Source organism: Drosophila ficusphila, unplaced genomic scaffold, assembly GCF_018152265.1.
Source record: "Drosophila ficusphila isolate 14025-0441.05 unplaced genomic scaffold, ASM1815226v1 contig_286, whole genome shotgun sequence".
NCBI classification, from domain to species: Eukaryota; Metazoa; Arthropoda; class Insecta; order Diptera; family Drosophilidae; genus Drosophila; species Drosophila ficusphila.
The window spans coordinates 9,500,454-9,521,209 of NW_025064189.1; the positions used below are offsets into that span (position 1 = coordinate 9,500,454).

A 20,756-nucleotide genomic window follows, 5' to 3' on the forward strand; every position below is an offset into this window, starting at 1 on the left:
AAACTTGTTCGGATCGGGATTCGCCGCGTAGGCAATCCAGCTGCTTAACCCATTGAGCACTCAACTTTTTGTTGGCCAAGATCGTTTAGTTTAAAGTTTGTAGCTCGATTTTAAAGTTGTTTTTATGGTCATTTTCTGATATTTACTTTACCCCCAAATTGTGTCTTTTACTATATGGCTTATAAAAAATTAAATAATTTTCAAACAACTATGACCTTTAATGCTAAAAATTTTCTTTTTGGTTTCCATTTTGTATGCAAGCAAAAGGAACTCGAAAATAAACCTTAAAATATTTTTGTTGAGCCCAGAAGGGTTAATGGTGGGTAGAAGGCAGAGGCTGTGGAAGGGGGGGGTCGCAGCGGGGGCCCAGCTGTCGCTTGGCTTCGCTGTATTTGCTGTATTTTTTGTATTTGCCGTATTTCGCTGTTGTTGCCTTTTGCCTTTGCTCTGTTATTTGTTTGCGCTGCGAGCCGTTCGCTGTTTGCATTTAAATTTAAATGAATGAAAAAGAAACTGGCTGAATTCGCCTCGACCCCGCCACTCCCCCGCTCCGAAAGACCCCCTCCGAAAACGAACGAGCGCGCCTACAAGTTGGCATATTTTCAATTTCCGTTTTTTACACAAACACACGCAGGCACACAGATACAAGTGCGTGGTGGAGGGGGGCGAGGCGGGAGGCGGGTTTCGGTCGAGGGGGGCTTGGGGAGCGAGGGGCGGCAACGTCCGGTTGGTTTTTAGTCGCCGCTGTTGCGCTCGCTCTCCGGTTCTCGGCTTCTCGCTCTCTCGATTTTTCTCTCTCGCAATGGGTTGGTGGTTAAAAAGTTTGAGGGGGACTGGGGGGCTTGGGGGCCCTCTAACTAAGGCCGTTCATCGCCTGCCATGTGCCTTTGGCTTTACAACAAGAAAAAACGCTGTAACACAGACGAATTCGCCTCGCGAGAGACCGATGTGCCCGCTCTCACAGATACATTCGCCCGAGGTTTGTTCGTATGAGTGAGTTTAATTCGCCGCCAGCATTTCCTGTGCTTGTTTTTTAGCCTTTTCAAAGGGTTTCCTCAACACCTTTTTTCGATGCGATAATTTTAAATGATTCTACAGGGTTTTTCAATAAAATTGTGTAGATTAGCCCCACAATAAACCGTTAAAATCCGCCGTAAAACGCCCATTCAGCACTGGCTCTCTCACACACACACTGACTTTTTGAGAATGAAAAATTTCGTTCAATTAAAAGGCAAAAAGAAAAAACAGGGGAGTGATCGCCGGTCGCCACTCCGAATTCGCCGGCTCTCCATGAGCTGGCCGCTCTCGCCGTGAGCTAACATCTGGCTCGTTCTGAGTCAACAGGGCGCTAACAGCGGCATAACAGAGGGAACGGCCAAGCAAAACGACTGCGGCTCATTTCGCTTCAAAACCTCGTGACGAGCGGTTGCCGCGATTGCCGCGTTCGCTGTCTTTCCGATTTCCTCAAAACCAAGCCACTTCTCATCAAACTGCAACATTTTTTTTCGAAGCAACCCGACAAGCAACAATAGCCTGCTAAACGCAACAAAACAATTCACTAACAAGCCGCGCTAAACAACAACGGTTCATTGAAACGACCAACAACCAATCACTTGAGAAAATATTGTGTGTGGTGAAAAGTGAGTGTTTATTTTTGGGAAATAGAAATAGAAATAGTTTACCAAGCCAAACCAAACCAATCGCTTCCAATGGAAATCATGTGCCTACAAATGCAAATTGCTCGAAGAAAATCAACAACGCCTGTTTAAAAAAGAAAAAAGTCCAACTCAAGCCAATCAAATACAAAACGTGTTGGTTAAAAGTCAAATAAAAAATACAAAATCAAACAACAACAGTCTCTCGCGCACACAAATATTTTTATATATATATGTACATATATAAAATTGCATAAAAATATTTTTTACTCAAGACGAGACACAGATACATTCGCCGCTCACACACGCGCACACATAGGCGACGACGTGGCCCCGCTTTCAGTGTGTTGGAGTATCTGTGTGTGATTGTGCGACGCCAGCAGCGCCGCCAGCGTCGCTGCTCCAACAACAAAAACAAAAACAACAACACCGCCGGTCGCCAAAGTTGATTATTATTATTTTTTTGGCACGCCAAAAACCGAGCGAATACAAAATAATACGAGGTTGGCAAAAATAATAACAAAATCAAACACCGTCGCCGGCGTCGTTTTTGTGTTAATTAAATTTACTTTTGTGAATGAAATGCGAAAGAAAGCAAAGCGAAAAATCATCTTTAATAAATGCTAAATAAAACCAGCAGTCGCGATCGCGAGTAAGAATCATAAGAACCCCCGCTCCAAATCGCCATTGGATTATTCCCAACACAAAAAAAAAAAAAAAAACAAAACGAAAAACGTCGAAATCATCGCCGCATTTTGGATACACCTCGAAAAAGGATTACACAACATACAGCACACATCTACGGTGATTAATTACGGAATTTGTACCACGGATTGCTTTTGAAAATCAATGTAAGTTCGCCCCCACAGCTGCCAAGATATCTGGGCGGGTATATGGGTATATATCTCTCGGATCCGTAGATACTCGCACACAGTCGCACAGCAAACGCTGCAATTTCAGTTAATCACGTTTTGGCGTCCAACCTTCGGCCAGATGGATTGCCAGGAAATGCACAATTCTTGATAGAAATAATTGGTGTATATGTTTATTCCATGCGAATATCTGATTAATTTACGACTGCGTCGTGACATGTTTTTCGCTCGAAAATAAACATAAGTGGAGATCAGCGATCGGGAAGAGATACTCGGTGTGGTGGGGCCATTCGTGTTTTTCCGAAATAAAACATCACAGGAAGCTAAACATTAGCAGCTAGCGCTGATCAGGAAGTGTTTTAGGTGTTTGTGGGTTATTAATTAGTACTTATGGATGAGCAAAAAATGATTCCTCCTTTTGTCAATACTCTCCCCGCCATAATTCATCCTGGCTTTGCCCTCTAGATTTTCATTGAAGAAAACAAAACGTTCTATAGTTAGAATCGCTTTGATCTCGTCTGAGAGTGCTATAAATAAATATATATGGATGCATTAACTGTCAAAGTAGAATCAAATAAATTTCCCTGCTTTTTATTTGATACGCAGACTGTTGCCGTATTTTTGCGGCTGCCCAACAAATGTTTAACTGACATTTCGAGTTGTTTGTTCGTCTGGCCTCGTCTCGCATCGGTATTTACTGATCGGACCGGACAGATAATCCCCACACACACACACTCACACATAGAGGGGAGTATCGCTTTTTATTGAAAATAAATTGCTCTCCGATTCGGGCTGCATCTGCGGAGAAATTCTAGAATGTGGACTTATAAAGTTGTTTCATTGTTGCCCAGAGATCAGCGACTGATAACTGATAATGTCTATCCGGCGATCGATCGGTCGATCGATCACAGAACCCCGTTCCACAGAGAATTCCATTCACAAATCACAAATCAGTCGACTGACGACTGACGACTGACTTTAGCTAAACCCTCTAATCAGTTGCCCACTTTTCTTTGTACACTTTTTGTTTTGATGGGATGGATGTGTGGCAAACCTTTGGACACTCGATCGTGTTTTTCTACTCTATTTTTAAACACTTTTCGTGGGTTTAATCTAGAAAAGAGCCATTTCGTGGGGCCAGGCATTTCGTCATCGATACTTTTTCCCTTTTCGGTGGCTCGATAAGAGCCGCAGGTATTAGGCCCGTTTTTTGAGGCTTTGCCTCTGCTTTTGCTTTCTTTTTCACGCTGACACACGCTTAAAAAATCACAAGAAGAAGAAGCAGAAGCAGCAGCTGAAGAAGAAGAAAAAGCAGAGGGGACTGATAAACCAACGAAAATATTTAAGTTTATTTACTTTTTGCTGGCTGTTAATTTTTGGGGCTAACGGAAACGAGAGGCAAAATAAATAAGGGAGGCGTAAAAACTCTTCAAGCGATAAGTTAACATTTTTTGATCGATGGATGGTGGTCTCTCGCCTTTTTCGTTCGGCAGAGGTTTTACCAATTTTCAATTGAATTAAGTGGCCTTCCCTGGGCTCTGAGTTCTGTTTTTGCTGTTTTTGATTGTGCTTCGGCTTTCTGCTCAGCGCTCTGTTCAGCGTTCTGAATTTATGTCATAGCCAAAAATACACAAATACAAATTTCATTCATAATGGAAGGAAATTCTCGCGCTCGCCTCGCCTCTGCCAAAAAAACATGTGCACACAAACATATCTGAATAAATAAATTAAATGCTTAATTTTTATTAGCTAAATAAACAGCTAGACACACGGCGAAGCACCAGATCCACAATGACGTTGATGACGCAGACGGCGGATAGACAGACAGCCAGATAGATGGGGAAGTCGTGAAGGTTCCTATACCACATATACATACTATATATACGGCTTACATACCTATATAGCACCTATTTCTGCGGTCGAGCAGAGGGACTTTGTAGATCACCTGTAACTTTGTATGGGGGACTCGCCTTTAATCAAACCCCGCGCACCTGATTTATAGCCGTCCGGCTATATATACCGGCCATCCCGTGCATATATCTTCCTCCGTCTTATTTGGGATATCGAGAATAGCCAGCAGAAATAAAATTACACGAACAACGGGCGAGAGGCCGAAATGACAGCAAATTAATTGCATTCGCAACACTAAAAATAGACAATCGCGAATCCGTTACCAAAATGTAAGGCAGGCCAGATCTGCATGGGCATATAGCATATAGCATATAGTATGGTGTACTATATAGTATGCTGACGACAACAACCGACGACATAATCGAAGCAACGGCTCTGCCCGTAATAATCTCTGCGGACTGCCGAAAAGATATATCAGGGCGATCGGATCAGGTGGAATGCGGGGTTATTCTCACCCATGTGACATTTACTGAACTCGAAACTAAATGAAAGGTGAAGGGGTTGGATGGGTTGGATGGTCGGATGGGAATGGCGATGGGCAGCGCACGCTTCAATGGGCTGGGATTTCAGATATGCCATATAGATAGGCAGGGCACCTACATACAACGAGTACGAGTATAGGAAAGTATCTATAAGATATGTGTTTGTGCTGCCAGCAAAGCAAAAGCAAAACGCCAAATGACAGCCCAACAAGAACAAGAACAAAACCGAAACCCAACTGAACTGAACTGAACTGAGCCACAACAACACACCACAACTACAACAACAACAACAAAAACAACCAACCAACCAACAACAACAAGAACAACCATTTTTATGCCGCAAGCAAACATGTGATTTTCATTATTTTTGTCGTCGCACCGACGCTGAAAAAAAGCCAGCGAAAAATGGCCTTTTTATTTTTGAAAATTATAATTTTTAAAAATAAATCGGGCAACAACAACAACAACGAGAACAACAACGAGGCGAGGCGAGTGTTTGCTTTTGGGGGCCAAGACAACAACTGCAATTGAAAGAGCTGACGACTGGGGGATTTATGAAGACTGCGAAGTAAATTCAAGGGGTTTTGGGCAAACAAGCAATCGTTTTTGGGTTAATCATTAATTAATGGGTCTGGGGAGTAATTATAGAAAGACTAGACGAATAAAGAAGCTATTTTGGGGTTACCCTTTCAAAATCGTATTTGCGGTGCAAAGGCTGGCGAGTAAATCCTTTTGCTTAATAGATTTGTAATTAGTTTCGTCTATTTTTAACCTTTCAACACCATTGTGAATCATAATCGACTCGATTGCTATAAATACCCCCCTCAATACATGCCTAAGCCCCATTCCATGGCTCTAGCTGCGTTTTGGGGCTTTGCTGGCAAATCTTGTCCATTAGCGAACTAAGACAATAACTGCACCCCCTTCGTTTGAGGGGGCTTCCCTCAGATGAGCCCACGCATAGAACTCGCTTCCGATTGTCCAGTTTGGGGGCTCAGTTCAAGGGGAGTGGGAACTGGGAGGTGGGTTGACCACCCAAGAGGCGAGTCGGTGGTCGAGCAACGCATACAAAACGCTCATTAATCGAGCGTCTTTAGAAACGGCCTAAACACACAGGCACAGCTCTATGAACACATATATATCCATCCATCCATATATAGTATATCCGACTATATGTGCGCAGCTAGCAAAAACAAATCGCTGGCCCATAGAATTGTCGTCAATGAATGGCTGACGACGACGACAACCTCTGATAAAGCCAAAGATGTTGATGATGAAAACGAGAATCATGATGGCGATGCAGTCAGCAGGGATAAAGTGATCAAAGGACCACATTCTTGGCAGGATTGAGGGGTGGAGGGGTGGAAGAGTGGAGGAATGGCTTACTGCTTATGACAGCCCTTTGAATTGGACCCGTAATGCAATTGCCTGGGCGTGACCTTTGCCACCAGCAGGTGACAACTTGGACACGTCCAAACAAATGCGAATGCTGGCAGTTCGCTCGCCACTTATCCTCGCTTCATATGCAAAGTCTGCACAAGTGCACAGAGAGAAATAAAGTTGAAGACTAAAGGAATTGGAAAGTTACTTATTTAGGGAGGGGTGCAGCCTCTTCTTTGAGAAAACCTTCATTAAAACACTCTTATCTTGCTGAAAACTATTTCGAATAGGTTACCCTTATCAGTAGAATCTTTCAGTATTCAGGAACATCCACATTGGTTTTCCACTCTTCCCAATCTGATTCCATTTTCCTCCGTGTGAGGTCAAAAATAACTAAGCGAGCGTGGGCCAGGACCCTCCGTGTATCTATTATATCTGCGAGCGAGCGTAGGTGACCTCAAGACGGGCCCACGCAGCCCCCTTGGAAGCGCCTCCAGTGGGCGTGTTCGTCCACCCAAAGCCCCAGCATTCCTTCCATCCGCTTCCCCTTCCCCTCCCCCGGAAAACACTTTAAGCGTCGGCTTTCCCCGCCAGTCTTTCCTGCGCCTTACAGGTGGGGCAGTGGAGCCATGGGGACGTGGGATCGGGGATCGGGGTGCGGGGACTGGGATGTGCACTATAAGACTGCGGCTTTCCGCCTCCTTTTCCCTTTTTTCGTTCGTCGGAAAAGCGTCGAGCTAAAAATAGATTTCGGTTGCCACGCTTCGGGGAAAATGAGGAAAATTAGGAGCGAGGCAGACGAGTCAAGTGCGTGTATCTGTGCGGCTTTTGTGGGCGGTTGGGTTGGGTTGTCTTTTTGCTGCTGTGTCTTGTGTGTCTGCCGTTTTGGGGGTGTGTTCGTGACACGAAAAGTTTGAGATACTCGAGTATGCTCCCCGCTTTTAATTGGGTGAGGAAAACTGTGCGTTTTAATAGCCACCTTTTGATGTTTGTAACCTGTCGTTGGGCATAAATCTCTTTAAAACAGATGTTTTTTATATAAATCTTGGGAAGATATAGGAAGTGTTTTAAGATAGGTCTACTCCTTCAAATAAATTCTTACAAATATATATAAATTACAATTTATATCTTGCCAAAAATGTGTTTGCTTCACATCTCCAGCCATTCAGAAAAGTTTCCAGCCAAAGTCACGCACTTTTGGCCCTCATTCTTTGATCAACTTTGGCTTTCCCTTCGCGTCTATGTGTTTGTGTGTGTGTGCTTTTGGGTGGGTGGTTGTCAGTCTTTGGGTGGGTGTAAGTGTGTTTGTGTCTGAATCCGAATCTGTGTTGTTGTACATTAGGGCGGGTCAGGTTGTTTACACTGCCTTCTCGCCAATTTCGGGTCTTTTTTGCTCGCGAGGAGTGGAGATTCGGGTGGTTTTGCGGGCCTATTGGGGACCCAATTGTTGTTGCTATTTCGGGGCAAGGACTCTATAAATAGCAGGCAAATTTATATAGCAGACACAGAGACAGACAACCTGGCGTTTTGTCGCTGTGTGTGTGTGCCTGTGTGTATTGTGTGTGTCTTCCATTGACGTCATCACCAGCATGTCATGAGTTTGCCGTGCAATTCTTATTTATTTGGTTTCGTCTCTTCTTTTTTCGGGCCAAGCCAATGAGCATTGTCTATGTGTGTGTGTCTCTTGCACGCTCACACAGATACTCACCAACACAGAGACGCTCTGCCAGCTGTCGCCTGTGCAGTCGACGTCGCTGCCGGCGTCTCTGCCGACTTCTGTGTGGGCGTTTGCGCGTGTAAGGATGTGAGCGGAATTTTTGAATAGCACACGCAAATTAGATATAGAAAATTATGTGTATGCTCTATGCTCACGGCTCTATTAGTGCGCCCTGCCCCGCCCCCATTGTACGTTGTATTATATTGTAGATTCCCCGATTCTCGATTCCGCCTTCCGAGGGGGTTGGGCCGTCTTCCAATGCGGGGGCGTTGCTCGGGGATGCGGAGCAGGGAGGTTTATCGCGGTAGTACGACCATGATATCACCGGTGGGAAGGTTACTGTGCTATCATCCCGAAATTATAATGACAGACCGATGCGATGATGGAGGAAAGGGGTAGGGAAATGCGTTCTATTCCGTGGGAAACATTAAAGTAATCATACTTTCACAAGAAAGATGTTATAACATGTTTTATACAAAAACTTATAAATTCTTTTTTGTTTACTATTGATGAAGTAATACATCATGTGAAGTCATAAGCAGTCCAAATTTTAAACGAAAGCAAGGTAAACAATCCCACTCGAAGGGAAGCACATGATTTAGGACAAGTTTGGTGTTTTGTTTTCATAATCTGATTCCATTTCCCAGCCCCAAAGCAAATAAATCATCCCACATATCATTCCTTGGCAATGAAGCAACTCGACCCCTACTCCCGATCTTCCCAATCATTCAGTTCTGTTCGGTTCGGTTCGGTTCTGTTCTGTTCTGTTATAATACCCCATTTACGAGAGCACCTTTTCAAGAATGAAGCGAATGCAGGCGATTGAGAATTACAACAAAGGCGGACGGGCAAAAAACAAGAAAGAAAGAAATAGAAATCCAAAATGAAAGGAGAGCAATCACCCAGAGAGTGAGACGGCTAGATAAGGAAAAGCAGGCTGGCAGCAGTAGGAAAAAAGAGAAAATTTTTCACAATGAAACATAGAAAACATCTGTTGGATGTTTCCATAAGACTGGTGGAGGAATCTCGACCGATGTTGCTGCTGCCGCTCGGATATTGCTGTTGCAATAGTGTTGCTGTTGCTCTTGCTATTGTTGTTGTTGTTGTTGCTATTGCTGTTGTTGTTGTTGTTGTTGTTGTTGTTGCTGTTGTGCCTGGCCAGACAAAAGGTGCAACAACAATGGAACACCACTTACGCACTTGGATGCGGCAGAAAGAGACGGCGATGCCGGGGCAACACATGTTGCAGCTTTCTTTTTGGCTGCCACTTAACTGCAACTCACTTCAGTCATTACAACGCACGGAGGAGAATTCTACCTGAAATCTACCTACTTTACGCACCACACAACCATACAGATATACAACCAAATGCGATGCGGTTGTTGTTTCTGTTCTTGTTGTTGCCTAGAGAAAACGCAGATTCGACGGCACGGAGACAATCAGCCCGAGAAAATCTTAAGGTCGATCACTTGTAGTTTATGGGCTTCTTCTCCAGCTCTTCTTCTACGGCTCATCTTCTTCCTCTTGTTGCTCTTCGCGTTCTCCAGACCAGATCAAACCAGACCAGACAACAGAACAGCATTATAGCCCGGGGAAAAACGGGGGAGAAGAGCTGAGTGGCTTAGGGGAACTAGTTCGTGGAGAACCCCATTAAAGATGACTTACATTTCAAGTATTGCACAAAAAGTGATTATTTATCATTAAAGTACAATATTTTGTTTTAAGCTTCTAGTTCCTCCTTCAATTAATCGTTATTTCACTTTAAACAATAAACACTGGATAGTCTTTATAAACATTAACTAAATATAATGTTGGTTTCTAGGTAACCCAATATCATTTCCGAACCAGTTCCCATCGGTGACATCTCTGGAGGGTCGACCGTTGTTGGGTTGTCTGGGCCTCCAGTTTGATGGCATCTTCTTGGCTCAGCTCATTTGTTGGTGATTTGATCTCCTGCCTCTTCCCGGCTTCTTCCTCCCCCCCCGAAATCCCCTCTCCCAAGATCTCAGCCAGAGTTGGCTTCAATGATTTCTACAAAAGTAGAGGAAAACCCGAAGCGAACCATTCCAGACACAAGAACGAACGTAATCATCATTATTATAATTATCATTGGAAGGTGTATGTGTGTGTGTGAGTGTGTGCCTTCATTAACACACACTTTCAGCCCTTTGCCACATGTGCTGCTCATTTGCTTTGAAAACTATTAGCTGATGTTGCTGCTGGGGCTGCTGTTGCTGTTGCTGCTGCTGATGTTGCTGCTGCTGCTGCTGTGGCTGCAACATATGGTCGGTTGGGCATTTAAATAGTTTAATGATCTGTGCTCTGTGACTGGCCTGCTGGTGTTGTTGTCGTGGCAGCAGCAGCAGCATCAGCACACCAGAAACACCAGCAACAACAGCAATATCAGCAGCAACATCCAGCGATTCCCGTTTCAGTTTCAGTTTTCTCATTCGCGTTCGGTTCCCTCCGCCGAGTTGCCTGCAGTCATTAGCGTTTCCTGTGTAGGTTTTTCATCTGTCGCTCTCCGCATTTCAGTTATCTACTCATGTGTGTCTGCCTTTTGAGCGTGTGTATCCGCACATATTTTTAGCAGGGCTCAGAAGGCATATTCCAAAAACGCAGCCCGAAAGGGAGATTCCAGGCCGAACAAAACATATGAAAACTAAGAGTCGATTTAAGCGTTTTCCATCGCCAGAACTTGACACAAAATCGGAACGAGAGCAGAAACTAAGTAAAACAAAATAAGCGTTGAGACATTTTTTACACATCATTAAATTTAAAGCACGATTTCCAGACATGACAAAATGAATTGCAATTCGTACTTTTTGTGTCGTCATTGCTGACGGTTCCAAAAATGCGTCAATAAACCTAGATCAGCACTAAATTGAAAAGCTACAAAGTAGGCTTAGCGAAAGCACCTAGAAAAACTAAAAGGTTTTCAAGATGGTTTACTTACTTATTTATTTTTAACTGAAAAATGGCCCAGTAATAATTCGTCCTGTGTTTTTTTGCTTGGTTTTTCTGAATTACTTAATTGGGTCACGCTGGCATTGCTCGTTGGGCAATAACTTTTATTAATTCATTTGACAATTGGAACGGTAAACGTAGCCGTGATAAGGCAGAGATCGGACTCCTCGGTCGCCAGAAACATTATTCGCCGGCTTATTAACCAGAATGGCAGCCCCAGCGAAAAACCTGTTTGCATTTGATTTTCGCCAGAGTTTATTTTTGTATAAAACGCTTCGCTTTGTGTTGCTGTTGTTGTTGTTATTGTTGGGCTGTCTGCCTGCCTTAAATAATTTTATTTAAATCGCAACTGGCAGTGACACTTGTTTGCGCAAACAGCCAAGCAAGCAGGCGAGCAAACAAACAAACGCAAACCAACAAAGGCGAATCTCCTCGAATCGTTTGAATGAATTAGCCGGGCGACAAAGACCTTCAGCCCCCCTCGTATTTTCACTTATTAATGAAAACGTTTCAAATGCCACATTTCACATTTCGTGTGCCATTGAATCACACTCTCTGCCAGCGAAATAATTTATTTTTTACTCAGGCACTGCTGCGATCCAAGGTCAAAGTTTGCCCAACGCAAAAAAACAACAAAAAAAAAGAGAAAAATAAGTAAAAAACGGCGAGGAAAAAGAATTTTAGCGCAATTAAAAATAAGCGAGTGAACGCAAAAGCAACAAAATTGTTTTGAAATTACGTACTCTGTGTTGTTGTATTCTATCTGCTGTGCCCAATTAATTTAAGAATGAAATCGAAATCTTGGCATTACTTTGGGGTGTGCGTCAAGCAGCCGAAAAGATCGGCGCTGAATTATGTTTATTTATTTTTTATTGGGCAATTTGAATATGTTTTTTATGGCCCGCATTTACACCTTTTAATTGGAATTGGGCTGGCAGAAACTTGCAGCGAATTTATGGTTAATTAAGAACTCAACTTCGATTCGGAACGCCATTTAGCGAACTATATCTGTATCTCTATATATATTTAACCGTAACATCAAAGCCTTTCTCCCAGAGTTCATTCTTAAAAAAGCCTATAAATAGTTTACTACCTAGAATTCTGTGTATCAAAGAACGGAAAAATCGGAATGACGCTTACAGTTTTTCCCCCGAAAATCGCCGAATGTCGATTGCCAAATACACAAAGAAGGAGGAGGGACCTGTGGCGCGATTTTCTTATTGGCAATCAGCGGCGATCCGCTGCCACTGCCACTGCCTCTGCCCCAAAGAAAAGCCCCATCCACTCGCCCCACGACGTGTGTTTTCGTTGATTTTCTATTTTGTTTTTCCCAATTGTGATCATTCTCGAAAATTGTTTTTGAGTACCGGACATGACGTCAATAAGTGGGCGTTTGTGTTAATTTTTATACCCCCGAAAAATACACACACTTAACTCAAAATACCTACGAATGTGCACGTGTGTGTGTGTTTGTGTGTGTATTTATTTCTTTTGGGGCGTAGAAATTCTCGTTGGCGCTTAAAACCATTTTCATGCGGCACAATAATAATAATAATTCGTTGGGCTTTTTATCGCCAGATATAGGCGCAGATGTACAGCGGAGGTGAAAATAATAGTGGTAAATCTGCTTTTGCTTAAAATATGCTGCCAAGAGAGAAGAACTCTTTTATTTAAAAAACAATGCAGTTTACAATAGAAAGTCTTCTGATTATTATTGCAAGTACTATTATTTTGAACTGGAGTGTCTGCTGGCGCTTTTATTAATTTTTATGGAACAGCGACGCCATCTATTAATTTCCTGTATTTCCTTATTTGCCAGGGGCACCTCGTGCCTTGCCTTTAATTATGTGTAAACAAATATTTATCTAAACGCGGCGGGACTTCGATCGCATTACTCATACGCCGCGTTGACCGGATTAACTGCTGCATCGCTATAAATCCGAAGGAACATGCCATTAAAATGCTGTTGTCTCGCCATTAAAATGCTTTTTCGCGATCGTGCCATAATTAACGTGATCATCATCGACACCGAAGCCGAAAAAATGTACCCAGTCAAAGTTCAATTAGCATCGTTTCCTTTATTCATTCGCCTTCGCTTCTTGAAGTATACAGAATCCGAATTCGAATCCGAATCCGAATCGGAATCGCTAATTTCCCTCTGATATGCCAAATCGAACAATTATGAAAGTTATTCCGTTTATTTGAATGGCTCTACGTAACGCGGAGCGGAAGTGAGTGGAAAGTGCGGGGAGAACTCAGGGAGAATGCCTGAATGGAACTTCGAATACTGCCGCCGGATCGCCGAATCGGATCAGATAGGCGGGGTGAAAGCAATTAAGGCAGATAATGGGGGTTAGCGGTGTCGAGGGCGGCGGATCCGTGAGTACGAATAGAGAGTTTTCGGATCCAAAAGCCTCAGCTCTCGCGGCCAGCATAAATACCATATAGTAAGCAATTTGATCTCCGGCATTTGGCAGTGGAGCCAAGCCCAGTTTCCCTAGAAACCCCGAAACACAAACTCCGAAACATCATGTCCCGCCGATTCGAGTGAACCCGAAAGCATAATGAGCCGAAATAGTAATAATCATAAAGCCCCGCCATGTTTACATGAAAGCCACGCCGAAAAAAAAGAAAAAAAAAAACAAAAAAAAAAAGAAGAAAACCGTCTTTATCTGTACATATAAATATGACGACGGGCGACCTTCTCTCACTTCGGTTTCCTAGCTGCGGAATTAATTACAAACACTAAACCGTCGGCGAGGAGGAAAGTTCACTGCCGGCCATTTAATCCAAACAAAAGCATAAAGCATCTGGCAACTGGCACTTTGGACCCAAGGGGCACGCCTCGTGCTGGACTGCCTCTAATGCCACTGCCACTATTTCTGGGCTCTGTTTGCCCTGCGTTTATCCATCTACGTGCCATTTTTGTGGCACTTTCTTTCGAGGAGCTTAAATATATTGTAGTAAATAGTATTAGTAGTAGCTTAAGCCAATATGCAGTATTACGTAGAATTTAAGTATCCCTTGATCAGATGACTAATTTCTTCTATTTATTCCCTCCATTTACAGAAAGCAATCGCAGCTGTTGGCATCTGCGAAAGGATGAAGGCACACCGAGCTGAGTTCGGGCGCAGAAACAACGATCGGCGGCATTGAGGTTCCCGATCCCGATTCCGATCCCGATCCCGAACCCAATCTCGGATCTCGAGGAGGAGCGGCGACTCGGTCTCGCGGTGGAGCAAGGAGCGAGCTGCGAGCTGCGAGGAGCGGAGGCGGAGGCGGAGAAGTGGAGGAGTGCAGCTGGGCAGCCGGACAGCTGGGCGGGAGTCCTGGTCTAGACACTACATGGATCGCAGGAATGGCGGCGATCCCTTGGCGCCACCCCGGCCCCCGAAGTTACTACCGCGAGTGCATCGACCAAGGGCGCCGGAGCCGACGTTAAGCGGTGTCGACCAGCCATCATCAGTAGGAGTAGCAGTAGCAGCAACAGCACCTGCAACAGCAACAGCAACAGGAGCACCAACAGCAACCACAATCCACAACAACAATTCACAGCAGCAACTTAGTATTAGCGCCGCCACCGCCGCGAGCAACAACAACAACAACAACACGATATCGATTATACCCGCGTCGGCGGACATCGACGACTATCAGATCCACCATCTGACCTTCCTGCCGCAGCGGCCGAGCAGCTTGAGCCGGAACAGCAGCACGGCCTCCTCGACGACGGCCACGGGTCTGAGTGTTTCCGGTTCGGGCTCCGTTTCCGGTTCCAGTTCGAGCTTCACGCGGCGCCGTCCGCCGGCACCCGCACCGCTCACAACCAACAGCAACACAAGCAACAACAACTTCCTTAGTCATTTCCAAAGCGCTGAGCCGGCGAGCAACGCTCTGGGCCAGCCGCCCGCCTCCCCCGTCACGCTGGCTCAACCGCGCCCCGAATCCGAGCGGCTAACCAACGAGTATGTGGACACGCCGCTGCAACACGCGACGCGCTCGCAGCACCCGGCTGGCCAGCAGGACAGCGGCCAGACGACCACCCACCACCTGCTGCTGCTGCCGCAGCGCAACCAGCAGTTGCATCAGCAGCATTTACAGCAGCAACAGCAGCACCTGCAGCAGCAGCAACACCTGCAGCAGCAGCAGCAACATCAGCAACACCTGCAGCAGCAACATGCGCGACTGGCGACGACGACGACGCAGGCGACGTCCCTGGGCAGCGACCACACCGACGGCTTACTACATTCGCACCTGCATCTGCAGCACAGCAGCAAAGCGCAGCAGCAACTGCAGCAGCAGCACAGCACACCCGCCTCGAAGCAGCCCAGCCCGCCCAGAATGGGAATGGGAATGGGACTAGGACTGAGCCAGCCGATCATCACCAAGCAGCCGGCGGCGCAGAAGGAGCACATGCACGCGCTGGAGGAGCTGCTGCAGCAGGGCGCAGGGGGCGGGGCGGGCGGAGCACTCGTGATGGCGGGGGATCCCGCGCTGGCGAACAACATCGTGTGTCCGCGGTGCGAGCGGTGCCGCTGCGAGCAGTGTCAGAGCCCGCGGCCGCTGCCCCAGACGTGGGTGTGCAACAAGACGTGCCTCTGCAGCGCCGAGTCGGTGATCGACTACGCCTCCTGCCTGTGCTGCGCCAAGGCGCTCTTCTACCACTGCGCCCGGGACAACGACCTCGACTGCGACGACGGCAACGGGACGCCCTGCGTGGACAACCCCTGCTCCTGCGGCCCCTACAAGCGCACCCAGCGCTGGGGCTGGCTGGGCGCCCTCTCCCTCTTCCTGCCCTGCCTCTGGTTCTACTGGCCGATGCGCGGCTGCATGAAGCTCTGCGAGAAGTGCTACGGCCGCTTCGCGGGGCGTGGCTGCCGCTGCCAGGGCATCGGAGGGGGCACTGCTGGCGGAGGAGCGGGCGGCATCGGGTCCACCAGCAGCATGCTGCCCATCGTGCCGCTGGGCGGAGTGAACGGCGGCGGACTGGGCGGCGGGGTGAGCCTCTCGGGCGGAGCGACGGAGGGCGGACTCGGGCCGCTGGCCAACGGGAAGGCGCTGGAGCACGGATGCAGCGCCGCCAGGAGCATCCTGCGCAAGGGCGACCTCACGCCGGAGAAGCGGCTCCTCGACTCCAGTCCCGACTACTGAACGGGTTCTTTGCCCCCCGCGGCAAAAAACCCCGTGGCACGAAAGGGAGGCCCACTGGAGGAGCATCTACCCCCCACATATATACATACGGAAATATTTAATATATATGATTTAAAAGGATATTTAAAGAGAGAAGGAGCGATAGGAAGATAGAACGATAGAAAGAAAGAAAGAAAGAAAAATTAAATAACCAAAGACTGCAAACAGATAATTATTAATTATTAGAAATGTTATTTAAAAAATAATTTTTGCTTAACGAGGAAAGGCGACGAGTGGAGGAAACCGACCGAGAAACGAATGCGATTAGGAATTATTTTTCGAACGATTTTTGTATTATTTGATTTTGTTCACATGCTTAACAACAACTCTTCAGTTCAATGTTCAATTTCTAAGTCAAATTCTTACCCTATAAACGTAAATAGTTGTATGCAAATGATTCCAATGAATTTTCCACGAGTGTAAAGTAAACGGGCGAAAGTTTTTATTGTTTTCGTATACAAAAACACCCTAAAACTGAATAACTGAAAAACTGAACAATTTGGGGCGAGCGTAACAAAACACCAGATTATATATACCTATATACACACACGGGAGAACTTTTAGAGAAATATTCAATGGCGTAAATTAGTCAAATATTATACTATATATACCAAGTCCAGTCCATTTTTGATGTTGTAGAGCGAACAGAGCCAAAAGCCGAAAATTACACAAGAAATATTGTAGAACTTTACGAATTTAAATCTTAAATTGATTTGTGTGTTGATGTGTGTATTGTATTGAGGGCGACGAACTTTTCGATAAATTTAGAGCAGCCTATAGACAGGTGTAAATGTGCTTAGCTATCGATCTAGACTCTAGATTTACTGCGAACTGCGAACTGCGAACTGCAAACCAAAAGTCAGTTAGTTTACTTTACCATCTACGAAGCCGGAACAAATCTTAGGAGCGAAAATATGGGATAACGAAATCGGTTGCTTATGAACGTATTTTATAGTGAGGATGGCTCCAACCAGCAGCCCCAAAGTGTGAGCAAGATTGTATATACATATAATAAAGTTTTTAAGCGAAAAGCAAAATGTATATACATATATATATACAAACATATATATATGTGTATATATACAATGCAAGCAAATTCCAAATAATAGAAAAACAAAAGAAAACAAAGCAAAACTTAAGTGTAACGATAAATCCACATCTAAATGCAGCAAATACAAACAAACAAACAACAAACATTTTTTGTATAGATTATCCATATGAAATATGACAACAAAAACAGTGGCAAATTAGCAACTTAAAACCAATTTATACACGTAAAAGCAAGAAGCAAGCAAAAGTAAATTAAAGATTAATGTTAAACACTAAAAACACATTACTATATGCTATATATGTAATCTGTATATGTACTATATATAACTATATATATACGCCTAGATATACACACCAGAAAACTATGCTTAAAACTCCTAACTTCTAAAAACGCAACAAAAAACGAAAAAAGAAAAACCCCAAAAAACAAACTAAAAGCTGGAAAAACTCCTTAAAGCCTAGCCGGTAAAGAAAATTTAATAAGCGCAGACCTACGACAAACCCAGAAAAAATTATACACGCATAAAGATAACGATAAAGATAAACATTAATATCTAAGGCACTCTATACATACAAAACTATGCATAATGAATATTTATTTTATTTGTACATTTCATTATAATAAAATAAACTGAGTAGAAGACGAGTACGCGATGAGTAGGGCGAGTATGTGGGGTTCGAGTGCGAAACCCTGGAGAACCAGAAGAACTTTATGTAATGTTTTTAGAATGTATGTTCCGTTAAAAACTACAAAATAAAAAAAATCATATAATACTAAAAAATATAACAAATTTCTCTGTGTTTCATTCGAAGTTTATAGAAAATATTAGAGAATATTTTTTGAAAGAAGGCTAAACTGGGATGCTAAAGTGAGACTCTGCGAGGATGTATCTCTACCTCGGTGTTTTTCTTTCCTATAACTCACGATCCCTTTTCTCCCCCGATCTGTTATACGTATGTATGTGTGTTTGGGCCCCTCTGTATTGGTGTGCCAAATGGCTATGGCAAAACTAAAGCAGCTGTTTCCGGTATTTGATTGATAGTGAACTGGCAGTTTGTTTATCTCGAGCGCACACGGACCGACCGGAGGCCCCGAGAACAGAACGCGATTCTCGTTTGGCTTCGGATTGGGGCTGCTCGCACAGATACGCACACACACCGCCAGAGCCGCTCACACACACACTCACACACATGGCCATCCAGCGGCAAGCGAACGACGATGCTTCTGCTGCATTTTGCGGATGCTATTTGGGGCCGCCGTCGGCGCACTTATTTTTAAATTACTAAAAACTGAAAAACAAAAAAAAAACTGAAAAAGCGGAAAAAGCAAAAAAAAGATCAGAATGTTGCTGCCGTCGCCGATGTGTTGCTGCTGTGCCGCTGTTGCTGTTGCCGTTGCTGTTGCTGTTGCTGCTGCTGCTGCACAAACATTGCGGGCGGCGGCAACTCACCGACAACCTACGATGAAAATTTACAACGGAAGGCGCGCATCAAATGTTGCAGCCACATAAACACTCGAACACACACACAGAGAGTGGCCCGTGTACTTAATTTAAATTTAACTGCAAAATATTTTCACTCGCACTGGAGGGAAGTCGGGAAATGTTTCGAGATCTCCTCCAAACTCGCAACCCCTTTGGTTTGCCGGCAGCCCTCAGCTGATCGAGCTGAGCTCAAGATTGTGGCTTAGATTAACCCACTTAAACTAGGTATTCAATACTACAATTGTACAAAAAAAATAACGAAAATGTATTAAATAATAGAAAATATCAAAACAAGTTTAAATGCAGTGCCCAAGAACAATGACTTCAATCTAAATAGGAAACAATTCGCAGCCCCTATAAAATGGGTTAACTTAGCACGTGCAAAATTGTGTCAGCTGCGCGAATTTCGCTTTGTTTGCCCGTTTGTTAATTAATGCAAAGTGCAGTAACCGTTTTGCATAATTGAAGGCAGCGACTGACTGCCCATTGCCCATTGGGGCATTTCATTATTCAATCATAATTCGCGCGCTCAAACGCAAATTACAAACAGTCGGGCTATGGCTATATACTATATACTACATACTACACTATGGTATGATGGTGTGCTATGGTGTGCTATGGTGTGCTATGGTTTGGTGTGTGCGAGGGGCTGGTGATAACCCAGCGGATCGGCCGGGGTTGTCGGGGTCATCCGGGTTTCGCAAAAAGAGGAGCACAAACAAACGGGAGGCACAAGAAAAAGAGAATGAAACCGAAAGAAATGAAGGCAAATAAAACATGACATTTTCGCTTGTAATCAGTGGAGGGGGCACCGCAGACCCACAGACTTGCGAGGGGCCCCCGACTCGGATCGAGACTATCCCCCGATAAGCCTTGCTGCACGAGACCTGCCAATTCGCTCCAAACTCGCTCCGATTGACACACATTGGCGAGCATCACTAAAAAAAAACTCTAATTTTCCGACCAAAAGACGTTAAGCTCTTAATGGATTTTAAAAATTTTTCCACTCAAAAAAACTGAAACTGAAAAAAATATTTGAAAAATAGTGGCATTTCCAACTACAAATTTTGATTTTGACCGATTTTTGCAAAAAATGGTGATGTCAAAAAATAATTTTTTTCGAAATCTGCCGAAAATAATCGGTGCGCCTTTCTTCCGTAAGTCACATATTGACCGAATACAAGTATTCAATGATCTGTCCAATTTGTGATGGCACGCCCAAAACTAGTTATTTTTCTCTGTGTAGCGAATGAATGGAGCAGCAGCACTGAACTCGAACTCGAATACTCGTCGCAGACGCAAGATGCACTGCCTCTGATTGAAGTGTGCTATATTTAACGAGCGAGCCGATTGCGTGCAATGCAAGTCTGCCAATTCGAGCAACTCCCTCCGAAGAAACCCCTCCCTTGCCACGCCCCTGGTCGCTGACAGTTCCTCTAATGAATGAAGTTGATAAGGGGCTCCACCGACCCGATGGGAAATGCACTGGACAGAGAGAGACATCGCTATTGCTATCGCTATCGTCCATTGATCATTAGATTTCCGAATAAACTATTATTATGCACGCCGGCATTTCCATTTCCCTTCTCATTTTCCGCATTTTCTATTCGCATCGATATCGCATTTCGGAGGAATTTCTTTGAAGATTCTCTCATTCACTGCACGCAATGAATTAACTTTCGATCAGTTTCGCGATATCTCTAAGTAACTTGAAAGTGTACTGATCGTTCTCTAAATATTAAAAAAATACCCACTGTAGAATGTTCTTTTTTACACTTAAAATAAAAAAATAAAAAATTTATGAATCATTAAGCTGGGAGCTCAAATAAAAATGTTTTGTTTTTATTACAGTGATTTGTTAAAATTATTTACTTTAATGAAGTACAATAATAAAATATATTATTACTTAAAATTCTATATGGCAAATTAAATTTTTAAACGTGAAATTATGTTTAATAAATAAAGTAGGGGAAGGTGGGGAATCGTGGGCCACGTTTATATTTTGTTAAATATCTTAACAAATAAAATTTTTTCCCAAAATTGTAATATGG

The 20,756-nt window shown here is 44.3% G+C and overlaps 1 protein-coding gene across 1 annotated transcript; it reads left to right on the plus strand.

Moving 5' to 3' along the window:
- The first annotated feature begins 1,389 nt into the window (after positions 1–1,389).
- On the plus strand, positions 1,390–18,012 carry LOC108099136 (protein sprouty). Its single transcript, XM_017202475.2, has 2 exons — positions 1,390–2,506; positions 14,054–18,012. Exon 2 carries the CDS (start codon positions 14,330–14,332, stop codon positions 16,130–16,132), a length of 1,803 nt encoding a protein of 600 aa, XP_017057964.1. The 5' UTR covers positions 1,390–2,506; positions 14,054–14,329; the 3' UTR covers positions 16,133–18,012.
- Positions 18,013–20,756: the final 2,744 nt, after the last annotated feature.

Bases quoted from the DNA above. Each gene is read 5' to 3' on its own strand.
- LOC108099136 (XM_017202475.2), top strand. From the start codon at position 14,330: ATGGATCGCAGGAATGGCGGCGATCCCTTGGCGCCACCCCGGCCCCCG.